This window comes from Ictidomys tridecemlineatus, chromosome 14 (genome assembly GCF_052094955.1).
Source record: "Ictidomys tridecemlineatus isolate mIctTri1 chromosome 14, mIctTri1.hap1, whole genome shotgun sequence".
Classification (NCBI taxonomy): domain Eukaryota; kingdom Metazoa; phylum Chordata; class Mammalia; order Rodentia; family Sciuridae; genus Ictidomys; species Ictidomys tridecemlineatus.
Genome location: NC_135490.1, coordinates 8,222,914 through 8,236,252, shown reverse-complemented (window position 1 = coordinate 8,236,252; position 13,339 = coordinate 8,222,914). Strand labels below are relative to the sequence as shown.

The window sequence follows — 13,339 nt, the reverse complement described above, 5'->3', positions numbered from 1 at the left end:
AAGGATAGATTTAGCACATTTTTCTCTCTCTTTCAAGTTAGGCAGTGGGAGTATAATGTGGGCTGAATTTGAATTTGGCCCACTAACACCTGACTAGTGATAAGGGGCGGTCCGGTGTCCTAGCAAAGAAATTGTCAAGAACAGGAGCATACCTCCGGCTGTCTCACTCCCTTTCCTGTGTCAGCACAAAAATGTCTGAATTGTGAGGCCCAAGTTTTTCTTTTCTTGAGGAATTCCAGGAGGTAAAACTTCTCAGTTTCCAGTAAATACTTGATCAAACTTTCTTTGTTATTTCTTCCTGTGTTAAATTACATTTACAATTCTATGTTCCTTCTGTGTCCATTTGGAATCACAACCCAAATCTCTCTTGTTTGTTTTTCTATAGGTATGAAAGATTGATTTATTTCCCATTTAAACAGGGACTCACATATCTGAAATTACTTAATTTTGCCCTTTTTTTTTTTCATTTTTTTCCTATAAACTACATAAGACAGGAAAGTCTGTAAACATTAAACAGTGAATTGTTTGGCCACGCCTGTGTTTAGGCCACCAGGCCACTGTAATGATGACCTTACGCCCAGTAATTGATAAGCAGTAGATACTTACTTCTTAACAGTGCCGCAGGCTGGAAAGTCCGAGATCAAGGCACCGGCAGGCTGGGCATCTGGTGAGGGCCTTTCCTCAGGGATGGCTTCTTCTGTGAGTCCTCACAAAGGGCAGTAGGGGTGCTAATCCCACTCACAGGACTGCGCACTTGGCCAGTCACTTCCCAAAGGCCCTACCTCTGTGCCAATGGAGCAGAGCTCATTAGCTCTGGAGTGCGCAAGTCAGACTGCAGACTGCATCCCAGCAGCACCCTGTGGCCCTTCCAATCATGATTCTCCCCCCTTTAGCATTCCTTTCCTCCAGTCTCCTCTAACTTCTTTGGTATTTTCTTTTGCCTTTATTTTCACTACTTAATCATGTATCCCTTAGATACATAGTTAAAATTTTTAATTTTAGATACGTAGAATCATTTTAGTGCAGTTTTTATTTCTGCTACTTTTTCTCAGTGCCGTTGTAAGACTGAGTCCCTCTGTATGCTTAGTTCTTCATTTTCACTGATAATGGTGGATCCTGTTATGCATGTGTCCCACAATTTGTCCTACTCTTATTGGATATTTGGGTAGTTCCTAGTTTAAGCTTATGAATATTCTTGGGTATATATTTGGGACATATAGACATACATTTCTGTGGAATATGTGTCCAGAAATAGGATTGCTGGGGTTTAGGGAGCACATTGTTCAGCTGGAAGGTTCTGCCACGAAGTTTCTCTCTCACCGGGGCTGTATGGCTTCAGCTAGAGCAGTCTGGTGAGTATTAGGGGCGTTCCTTTGCAGTTCTGATTTGCCCCTGAGGACTGCCATTAGGTGCCTCTCAAGTTCCCCTTGTGTGAGTGTGGCTGTGACAGTTTTCCTAAAGTCCACAAGTACTAATTTAGTAATATTCTGCTGGTAGCAAATTATTCCCGTTTTGATTGAATAAAAATGTCATTATTTTGCTTCATTCTTAAAAGAAGTTTTCTGTAGGGAATTCTGAAATTATAGTTGTTTTTACTTCACACCTTGAATCTATGTCCTGTTTTCTGGCTTTTAATAATGCAGGTCACAGTTACGAAGCCCTGTCTTTGAGGACACTCATCAGGATGTTCCGATGACTTTCATTTCAGACTGTCCTTGTTCATGCTGGTTAAGCCCCCTGTGGCCTAGGTGTGGACCTCCCTTCTTGAGCCTTTAGGCTTCTTTAATCAGTGGGTTGATTTTTTTTTCTTCTTCTTCTTTTTCTTAAGCAGTTTTGGGTAGTTTTCAGCCTCTAGTTCATAACACACAGGCTCCTCTCCTCCACGCTTCTGGGGCTCCAGCTGTGCCGTCCCCTGTGTCCTGTCCCCTCCCCTCCGTGGTGTTCTCCATGCTGTGCCGTGACTGCCCAGACTCACCTTCCGTTTGCTGGTTCAGCTGTGTCTGATCTGCCAGTGCCTCTGTCCTACTTACCTTTAAACTCCCTGGTTTGGGCTGTCTTTTCCAACTCTGCCACGTCTTGTTTGGTGGTCTCATTGTTTTTAACGTACTTAAATTCAGCCTCCTATGAACAAGGCGAGCACTGCCCTTTTTGCAGTCTGTGTCCAATGGTTTCTATCTGATGTCCACACTCTGTGGTTTCTTGCCATGTCTTATCTCAAAGTACCTCATCTTGTTTTACAATTTTCTGAGCATTTTACATGAGAATTTGCTGCAGGGATACTTTGGGACCCAGTTGTGTTAGTCCCCCCTAGGGAGGGACTCTTCTTTCTTTATTACACCCCTAAGCATGCTGTTTGGCCAGGACCAAGGCTTTTGGTCTCTGTAGGTCATCGGGATGACCCCACAGCAGTCCCACGCCAGCTTCAGATGGAGCTCTTCAGAGTACACCTGGAAGGTCTTGGTCTGTCCCCGCTCAGAATTCAGACCTCCGTTCTTTTACCTCTTGAGCCTCTAAAGCAACTCTGCCCCTCAGTGCCTCTCTGCCTCCCAGGGCATGGTGTTGCAGTTGGTTCTCTGCTCTGGTGACCACATTACTCCTGGCCAGGCCGCTTGTCCCCATCCAACCTGCATGGGTCTCCCACCCTTCCTGGATTGGCAGAGCTGCTGAGGCAGAAGAGACTCCACTCCCTGCTGGAAGCTCACATTCTCTCCTTCTCAGCCTGATAATTAATAAATGTTGAATCTTTGATGATTTTTAGTGGACACATTGTAAATTCTGCCCACATACTGACATTGTCAGCAGCTGGAGGGCTGGTTAACCCGCCAACCATTAAGTCTCCCCAGTCAAGCCCAAGTCATCTTTTCTATAAGCTTAAATCCTCCGGCGTTTCTGCCCTTTCTCTAGTATCTAGTTTCTATCATTTCACCTTCTTTGTCACAAAGACATTCCCCCTAAACCTAAATTGTAGTTCTTATGATTTTTAAAATGGTTACCTCAGTTTATCCAGGCGTTCCTGGAAAGGACGCCCCTTCCCAGCAGTCGTCGTGTGTAAGCCGCATCTGTTGGTAAGGTTTCTTATTGCCTGTGTGTGTTATCTGACCCTTCTTAGGATTTATTCTTCTGTTTCTTACTGATCTCTGATATTGAAATCAAAGTAAGGTCACTGTCTGTTTCTCTAGTGATTTGTCAAAGGACATTGAAAAACCAGACACAAACACAGAACGTTAAGGTGATCAAGGCAAGCTGAAGTGCCTCGCGTACTGCACCAGGAGAGTGCTTTACCCGTGGCAGACTCCACTTGGAGAGCAGCATGGGGGAGGTCCGATGGGCAGGCCACAAAGGCTGGTCCTGAACTGCAGTTCCTCCGCTTCCTGGCAGTGCGCACTGAAGTTCTCACTGCTGCTGGACGGCGATCCCAGCCTCTCTAGGTTTTAAATAAGGTGGTATGTATAGAGTGCCTACTCTACTCTGCTGTGCCTGGTGTGCACGTAAGTGCTCAGAAGGGTTCTTTCCCTCCTAGCTTTATACCTTATAGTCACTCAGCTATTATGTTCTTTTTTCTTTCTTTTTTTTTTTTTTTTAGTTGTAGTTCAACACAATACTTTTATTTAGCTTATTTATTTTTACGTGGTGCTGAGGATCAAACCCAGGGTCTCGCACATGTGAGGCGAGCGCTCTGCCACTGAGCCACGATTACAGCCCCCTACCTTTTTTTTAAATGGAGTTAGAATCACAAGCTTAGCAGCATTTAGGTTCATTTCCTACTCTTGATTTATTTTCTCTTTTAAAGGAGAAGTGTTCGCCTTCAGTGTTCTGAGGCTTCGGTGTTGAATTTGTCCCCTTAGTAGTCAAAGCTGTGGTAACTTAGAGGAGCAGCCGGCTTCTACCCGCCTGTTGGTTGTTTGCTCGCCCCCTTCCCTGACATTTTCTTTCTAAAACAGAATCAGAGCAGAACTTGAGCAAACACTGGATTCACTCCCTTCTGCCTTTGGTTCACCTTTGTAAGCTTCCTGAACCCTCCGCCCCTCACCCCCCACCCACACTCTTAAAAAGCTCTGAGCAGCCTGGAATCCACAGCCTGCTGCCTCAGCGGGGCCTGAGGCTGTTGGCAGAGGCCTCTTTCCCTTTCCTTTGTTCTTCCTTTCCTACAGTCAGGAAAGCCTGTGTCCTGAGCTGGTAGGGAGAGGGAATCGGAAAGCAGAGGTGTTCTTTCCCCTTGAGGGGCTTGAGTCTCAAGGACATTCATTCAGAAAAGAGATTCTGTCCCCCTTGGGCTCCTTCAGGCTGCAGCTCCTGAGAGGCCAGCAGATCTTGGCAGCCAGTCTCACAGATCAGCGGTGGGAAGGGACCTCCCCACTAAGCAGTGCTTCACCCCATCCAGCGAAAGCCGTGTCCTCTGCCTTTAATTAACTCCTTCCCTGGGTCTGCATTCAGTCCCGGTTGGGGGACACCGCTGGAGCTGTTTTATCAGCTTAATTTGCAATATATACAGGAAAGTCTGTTCACACGAAAGCATTTATTTTCTTCTCCTGAAAGAGGTGTGAGTCCTGGGCAGAGGCAGATGTCAGAGAGGTGACCTGAGAGGCTGGTCACTACAGCCAAATCTCAGAGTATCACTCTGGACCCTTCCAGGGTATTCTTTCTCCACTTGTCTTGTCATCGTCATAGCTGGTAAAGCGGTGAAGATAAAAACGTATCTCCTGCCTAAGAACAGGAAGAAGCCCCCAGCACAGGGTGGGCCGCCTGTCCTCCAGGACCCCAGGTCTCCTTGTTCTCCCACAGCAAGTGTGTGGACTGCGCCCTCGTCCCACCCTTAATGTCTGATGACAACTGAAGGCTCTGCAGCAGGGCTCCCCGAGGCCCACCACACGGTTGGTTCCTGCTCATTCGCAGCCCACGGATGTGGTAGCATCCCACGCAGGCCGTGGACGGGTGGAGCGCGGCCACCACCCTCTGCCTGTTCCTCTTCTCAGGGGAGGTGGCAGCAGCCAGGCTGAGGGCTGGGAGACAGAGACAGCCCGCACACGTCAGTCCAGGAGGTTGGCTGACGTCAGCTCTGAAGGGTAATTGCTTTTCCTTGGCTGACTAACAAAAGGAAAGTTACCGTGACGGAGGACTTTCTAGGAGCCTCCAAAGCACGGAGGGGAGATGGGAGCAGAGCGAGGCATCGCCCACCAGGTGATGGCATGTTCCCTTCCAAGCTGGTGTCACACCAGCCGCACAAAGAAACAGACGTGGGGATTATTTTTGGTTCATTGTTTAGGTGAGAAGAGGTCAAGGCCCAGACTGGCTAGAGGTCAAGCTTCCTCCCCAGAACACATCAGCTTCTCAGAGCCCCAAGGTGGCTTTTCATCTCAGGCCGCTGCGTTTACTGAAAACAAAGACCAGCTCAGCAGATGCAGGCACTTTTCTTTGAGAAAGGCCCATGGCAAGGCCTGGGTGCCTCTCCCTGGGTTGGTAACATTTCCTAGGCAAAAGCAGAGGTCCAGGGAGCCTTGAGGCTCAGCTGGATGTTACAGAGAAGTGTTTGGATGTGCCCCAGTAAAGCAGTTCTTGGAACCACATGCTGTAGTCAGGGCCCTCTTGGTGGTTGGGCTTGTCCAGGGCTCTCTGGTCAGCTGTCTGTGGTGGGCAGCACAGGGGTGGCATGGTTCTGAAAGGAAGGCGCTCTGCCCAACTGCACATGTTCATTCTGAAAATATCATCTTGATTTGACAAAAGACGGATAAAAGAGCCAAATTAAATAGATCTCCAGGAACTGAGCTGATCAGGACCAAAGGAAGCTTCAGATATGCTCTGTGACACCACTTAGGATGCAGTGGCCAGGGCTGAGGCTGGGTGCAGGCAGGGGCCCCAGTATACTCTTGTCCTCTACTCTTGTATGTTTGAGACTCCAGAATAAGCCTTTTTAAAAAATCCACAGAAAATAGCATCTGTTCTGTGAAATTAGAATAAAAATATTAAAAGCCAGAGATAGTTCTGAAAGATTTGGGTACAGTTTTGTTTTTTTCTTTTGCTTCACTGGGGATTGAACCAGGTCCTCACACATCCTCAGCAAGCGCTCTGTCCCTGAGCTGCATCCCCAGCCCTGGGGTGGTTTTTATTAGATAGCGATAATAGTGCTAAATCAGAAAACCGCTTTTAAGCCTCTTGGCTAACAAGGTAGGAGTTTGTCAGGTTAGGGAGCCCCACCCTTTGTGCCTTAGGTATGGAGTCCTTCCCACGACGACCCAGCGCCTGAGGTAGAGACGTTTTTTAATATGGCCTCCAGGAGCACGTTTCTCTGTGTGTCCACAGCATAAAAATAACTAGCATGTAATGGGTCTGCAGACAGTTCCCGCGTCTTGGTTGTGTGCCAGACGCTGCAGTAAATCTGACGATAGAAGCTATTGACTGAAGAGCTGACCTTCTGTGAGGAGAGGTGCACAGGCAGGTGGAGCAGGGCGAGGTGACTGGGCAACAGAACCGAGCTTACAGTGGCTGGGGGTTGTCTAGGGCTGTCTGGTAGTGTCCACGGTGGGGATCGGAGGACAAGTGGAGTGTGTCGGGGCAGCGCTGAACGAGCAGCAGCCACACCGAGATAGCAGCTTTGTGACGTTGTGCCTGGTTTTCTAGCCGTGGACTAAAATGTAGTGAAGGTCCATTTTGGCAGGCACCAAAGCCGAAAAGTCGGTCCGTGAAAGACCTCGTGTTTCAGACTAAGGAATTGGAGCTTTTTCTTGGGGCAGGCCTTTAGCAATTCTAAACTGGAAAATAGTGTGGTCAGAATTTTCACCCTTGACTCTGATTTCTATTTTATTGGTGACTTAGCCTCGTGACCAAAACCCAGCTCCTGGTTTCCCTCCCCTCCTTAGCCTCCCTTTCCTGTCCTCAAGTTTATGTCAGTTACAAAGAAAAGATTCTTCTCAAAATCACTGCTATGGTTTGGCTGTTTTACATGTGCCCCTCAAAGGCTCCTGTGTTGGAAGTGTGGTCCCCAAGATGTTGATGCGGGAACATGGAACCTGTGAGAGGAGAGGACTCGGGTCATTGTGTGCTCTGCCTTTGGAAAGGATTAGTGTGGTTCTGAAGTGGGACCCCAAGTTAGATCTTGAGAAAAAAGTTGTTATAAAAAGAGCAAGTTGGGCCCCATCCAGTTCTCCCCACCGCCCCCCAGCACCTTGTCTGGTGATGGGATTGCCCATTCTGACATAAGCTTCTGCCTCTGCACTGACATCCACCATAGTGTGACACAGCCAAGAAGGTCTTCACCCGAAAACTCACTGTTTTCGAACCTCTAAAACAGTGAGCAAAATAAATCTCTTTTTTTATAAAGTTAGCCTGCCTCTGCTATTTCATTATGATAATGAAAAATGAACTAATAACCTGGTTTAAACTCAACATGATTGAATGTTGAAGACATTGCGCTGAGTGAAATAAGCCAGTCACCAAAGGGAGAGCACTGCTCCATTCCACTCCTGACGCCCCTGGAGTCATTCATAGAGACAGAGAGTAGAATGGTGATGGGCAAGGGCTGGGGGGTTATTTCATGGATGCAGTTTCAGTTTTCGAGGATGACAAAGTTCCAGAACTGGGGAGTGGCCATGGTTGTGCAGTGTGAATGTATGTAATGCCACTGGATTGTACTTTTAAGTAGTTAAAATGATAATTTTGTGTATATTTTATCACAATAAAAAACACCACAAAATAGGCCTTATACCAAGTGGAAAAACATTATTTCATCACAATCCTACAGGTGGAACAGCTTTGGGATTGGTTAATTCAGGGTTCAGCAGTGTCAAAAAGTCAAACTGCTTCCACGTTCTCTCTGCCACCTCTGCATATCCCCTTTATCCCCTGTTAAGACAGCTGTCCCAACCAGAAATTACAGAACTGCCAAGGGAGCGTCCAGGAGAAGAGACCATCGGTCCCTTAGTCTGTTACTGAGAGCTAAGCAGGATTCCCAGAGCCACGCAGTACTTGGCATCTGCACTTGGGTGGCTCCCAGCCGTTTCACATGTCCCATGACTAAAACCCAGCTCCTGGTTTCCCTCCCCTTCTCCTTCCCAGTCTTCCCAGTTCAACAGATGGCAACTCCTCTGTCTCCAGCAGCTTCCTTTACTTGGGCTAAACCCCTTAGAGTCCTCTTAGACCCCTACATGCATCCACAAGTTCTTTTACCTGTGTCTTTAAAACATCTCTCTGACTCCAGCTCCCTTTCACCACTGTGACAATGCCTGGGCCACTGTCCCCTCTCACATGGATTATCGCGGTCCCCTGCTAACTGGCCTTCCTGTTTCTGCCCTTGGTTGCTCGTGTTGTGCCTACCATGTGCTGGGTTTTGCCCAGGCACCAGCAGTTCTGCATTCAACAAAGTCAAAGTAAAATCCCTCCCACCAGGAGCTTCTCCTCTGTTCTCTAAGCTGCAGTTACAGGGACCCCTTTCCAATGGAAGTCCATCAGGTAGCTCTGTTGATCCTTTTTGTACTTAGTCAAGCATAGAACTTGCAATTCTCATGATTTAGAAGAAACTAAAGTCAGCTTCAGTTTCTGGCTGGTAGGATTCCAGACATGGGAGTACCACAACGCATGACTCGGGCACTGTGTACCACACACGACTATTCTGGTGACAGCATCTTGAGTGCCACCTCTCGATCAGCTCCTACTTGCCTCTTTTTGCCAGTTTTCTGGATAGAGTGAGCTCTCTGAACACATTGACTGAAATGCCTATTAAGAGGGCGTGCCCCCTCCAGAGGAATTCTTGATTGAAGTGTAACCCACGTGGAATGAGTGTGAAATTTGAAGTCAACCGCTTGATCCGTACCATGTGTGCATGTCACCACTACTCAGGTCAATATCATGTTGTCAACACCTTGAAAGGCTCTCCTGAACCAGCCTGTGTCAACTTTTAAATGTGACCACTCTCTGGAGAGACTTCTGTAACTATAAAATCAGTTTTGTCTGGGTCTGAACTTTGTGCAAAGTGGCTTGTTGTTTTTTGTTTGTTTGTTTGTTTGTTTTGTACAGGGATTGAATTTAGGGGCACTCAACCACTGAACCTACCCCAGCCCTATTTTGTATTTTATTTAGACACAGGGTCTCACTGAGTTGCTTAACACCTCACTTTTGCTGGAGGCTAGCTTTGAACTTGTGATCCTCCTGCCGCCCCAGCTGCTGGGATTACAGGTGTGTGCCACCATGCCCAGCAAGCAGAGTGTTTGGTGTCTGGTTTCTTTCACCCACAGTTAGTTCTATATTCATCGCATAGAGCAGTAGCTCCTCTTCCGTCACTCCTTCAGGTTCCATGAGTGAATCTACCAGGTGACCCCTCTACTTCCCATGGAAGAGGGTCACTTCTTGTCGGCGCATGTCTTCTGTTGGGACACAGCATTTCTCTTTTCGCTGGAGAGTGTGATTGCTGGGGGGAGGGTGTGCCTGGGGCCTAGAACTCGGGGAGATACTGCAAAGGAGGACGCACGGTGTGCCAGTCCCGGGGCTCTGGGTCTTCCCGATTATTCACTGAGCTTGGGTTGTCCCACGCCCACTGCGGTCTGTGTTCTCTCCCTTGGTCTGCACCCGGCCACGTGCAAGCAGCACTGATGGTGACACAGAAGGTGGAACTGTGCAGGTGAATCGGAGTGATCTTGGCCGAAAGGCCGTTCTCTGCTGTCCCTGGTGCCGTTCTGTTGCCTCCATCATGTCGGCTTCAGGCCCACTTTCTTTACCTTTCTTCAAATTTTCCTGAAATTTAAATTTTGAAGTGGGTGTAAAGCAAAATGTGGTGGGAAATCGTACTCCTGAATACGGACTGTTTGGATTCAAGATTCCCATAGACTTGAGAAAGCTGACCGGGGACTGGTTTCCTGCGAAACCCTCTGCCTTCCATTTGATCTGTTGGGTAAATGTTTACTGGGCACAACACTGATCACTGGGAGCACAGTGACGAGCAGATCCCTGCAGCCCGGCACGGGAGGGCACCTGTACTCCAGAGCCACAGACTGGCCATAGCGGCACAGTGGGCTGGGGCGGGGGTGGGCAGCAGTGTCAGGAACGTGGTCCACAGGGAGCTGAGGAGAGCGTGAGCAGAGACTGGAAGCTGGAGAAAGCCTGGCTCGCGCAGAGGGGTTGGAGACTAAACTCCAGCTGGAGTTCAGTGGGGAAGGCGCAGGGGCGGGAGGTGGTGCCCAGAGCGCTCTGGGATAACAGCAAGCAGCCAGCGCTCTCTGGCTCTGGACTAGGGCTGGTTCCTCTCAGTTTCCTCCTTAGAGCACCAGAGACACAGGTACCAGCTCATCAGGGAAGAGGTGGAGGCCCAGGGAGGGGAGTAACCACGTCTCCAAAGTGGCAGGTCTGGGTCTCGGACCAGGGTCCGTGTCAGCAAGCGCCTTCTCGTAAGCCCCTGTGCCCGCGTGGAAGCCAGCTCTGCCCTGCAAGTTCAGCTTCTCAGGTGCAGTCCCGTTTTTGTTTTAAAAGCACTGTTTAAGGTAGTATTTTTCAAACACGCATCAGATACAGATCCCTTTTAAAGGAAAACAAATTCCTGGGACTGGTGGTGTTGGCTTAAATCAGTTAATGTTCCTTAAATACCCGGGCATAGTAGGAAACATGTAACTGGCCTCTGTCCCCCTCCTGACGCAACTTCTAAAGCCCTTGGAATTTCCGTTGTTCTAATGGGGCAGCTCTTAGTGGGCTCCTTGATGGGTGGTCACCAGAAAGATCAAACTGGGCTTAGAAGCTTGCAACCTTCAGCAAGGGGGAGGGGAGAGAGGCTGGAAATTGAGTTAATAATTGATCCTGCCTACAAGACAAAGCCTCCATAAAATCCCCAAGACTGGGACCAGAGGGTTTTCTACCTTGGCAAACACATCCATGTGCCGGGAAGGTGGCACCTGCTGACTTCACAGACAGAAGCTCCAGGACCCTTTCAGACCTCACCCCGTGCACCTCATCCACCTGTTCTTCTGTATCCTTTGTCACATCCTTTAACCAGTAAACATCAAGTAAATGCTTCCCAAATTCTCTGAGCTATTATAGCCAAGCCTCTCATCAGATGGGGTTGTGGAAACCCCAATTTGTAGCCAGACTGCGCAGAACTCACCTGCTAGACCCACTATTCACAAGGGAGGTCTGTGCCTGGGGGCAGTCTTGTGGAGCTGAGCTCTTAACCACGGGCTCTGTGCTCAGCACAGTCAGCACAGGAGTTGAGTCAACTTGTAGGACGCCCAGCTGGTGTCCACGGAGAATCAGGAATCACTTGGTGTGGGAACCCACTTCCTCCCCACAAGCCACATTTCCGTGCACCAGCGCATCCCAGCAACCCACTCTCTTGTGACCGCCTCTCTCCTCTTTGCAGTTCTGACACCAACCTAGGTGAGCAGGGCACCATTGCCACCTATGTGGCAGGCCCCCTCTGTGGTCTCCTACATGGAGACCCCATTTTCCCACCTCTCCTCACTTCCGGGAAGCTGGCATCCTCAGGCTTCCTCACACACCACATCTCCCTCCTTATTTACCAGAGCACCTAAAGCAGTGCCCTGCCCCCAGAGTTGCCAGCGCGCACGTGCAGCCACAGACCCCAGCATGTGTTAGCAGTCAGGGAGGAGGCTGGCTGCTCTGTGGGCAGCAGTTTCTCTGTTTGCATACAGCTTGAATTCAGTGTAATAAAAATGTTCCAAGCTTGTTAAAACCGAGATCTGCCTGGAGTAGTTTGGTCTGTGAATGGAGTGGGAGGGGAGGTTGAGGACACAGTTGCTGACTTTCGAGTGTTACTAAAGTTGTGCTGATTTCACGCTGTTTACTTTGGTTTTTCTGCAGGGGTTGGCACCAGGAATTACTATAGAAAGATCGGCTACAGATTACAAGGCCCATATATGGTAAAGATGCTCAAATAATGGCTGCACCAGTCCACCTTGATGCCGTCTGCTCCCTGGCAGAAGACGGAGAAGCAGGAGTTCTTGAAAATTCAGCAGAGAGGCTGAACAAAGCCCATGGACCTACACTGTCCCCTGGCAAGGAGCTTCACCCTCATCCTGTGGCTGCAGAGACTGGAAACTGCTTTCAGAGCCGGGGCCAGATGTCTGCTGACCGAGCCCCGCAGCAGTCATCTCCTGTGTGTCCCCAAGAAGTCACTTCAGTTTTTGAGGCTTAAATCATTTATCCAATTTCTGCATTCTGCATGAGGCCTGCAAGTGACCTGTTTGGCTCAGACACAGTAACAAAAGTATATCAACTCATTTGAACAGCATAACTTGTGAAATAAGACTCGTGACTGTCATTTGAAGAGCAGCCTCCGGAGTAGTTATTTATATACTCCAGGGACAGAAGTCAGGTTGGACATATGAAAACGGTCAGACTTAAACCTCTGGCCTTTAGCTACATATGCATTTGCCCACAAGTTAAGAAAATGACCTTTTGTTTTCATGGAAATCATTCTGGTCACTGTGCCGAGTTTTGAAATGAGACTGTGGCTTGTGATGATGTTCACACTCTCAAACGACCCTGAGCCTGTCGTCACAGAGCCTCTTTTTCTCAGTCGTGATTGTCTGTTCTTCCCACACCCATGACGGCTGCAGACAGTGGGGGCAGCCCAGGTGTGGTTCCAGAAAGTGTTGGCCTGTCCAGTTGTCTGTCCTGATGGACAGTCCATCCTGCATGGTCCGAGGCTGTGTGGCTCTAAATCAGGACCTGCCTGCAATCTCAGAAACCTGTCAGTTCTCTAAGAAGGATGTTGGCTTGTGTTAGTGGAGAAAGCAAAAAAAAAAAAAAAAAAAAGCCTGAAAATAGGTCCTTAGCAAAAAAAGGGGGAAAGATTGGATTTTTTCAAAGGTTTGTCTTATAAAGCTGCCTCTAAACTTCCAGGTAATCTGTGAAGGAGGCCCGACTCAGCAGGTCCGCTCCTAATTGAGAGCTTGGCTCCCCAAGACCCCGTGGCTCCTGTGCCACTTGCAAAGGTTTGTTTAATGGAATTGATTCCTCTAAAAGGTCTGAAAATAAAGTCTTTAACATACAAAGAAATCCTGTGGGGTCTTTTTCCTCTCCCTTTAAATGCAGTGACATTTGTCATGAATTTATAGGTTTCAGTTTCCAGCCTGTGACACTGTTCATTTCCTCATGGGTGCTGTTTGCCATTTCATTAAGCTGCTCGGAGACGAGTGGCAGTGGCTTTCCTGCAGGTCTTCTGAGGCTCTGCGGCTTTCCGTGAGTGTAGTTGAGGGAATTTAGCTACTTCTCAGTGATGGGTTTTTTCCCCTATAAAAATAAAACTATTAAACTAATAAAGCGTAGCCCACGCTGTCACACACACATCTCAGGAGCCTGGAACATGCTGGGCCAGCAGACAGGGCCAAGGCCTGCCCCTTGC

The 13,339-nt window shown here is 48.6% G+C and overlaps 1 protein-coding gene across 1 annotated transcript in view; it reads left to right on the top strand.

The window, feature by feature from the left end:
• Positions 1-12,993, top strand: part of Elp3 (elongator acetyltransferase complex subunit 3) — an 81,407-nt gene extending 68,414 nt beyond the window's left edge. Inside the window, exon 15 of the mRNA XM_005337216.4 lies at positions 11,794-12,993. Within this exon, the coding sequence (XP_005337273.1) occupies positions 11,794-11,870 (77 nt within the window). The 3' untranslated portion in view covers positions 11,871-12,993. The remainder of the gene's footprint in view (positions 1-11,793) is intronic.
• The last annotated feature ends 346 nt before the right edge of the window (positions 12,994-13,339 follow it).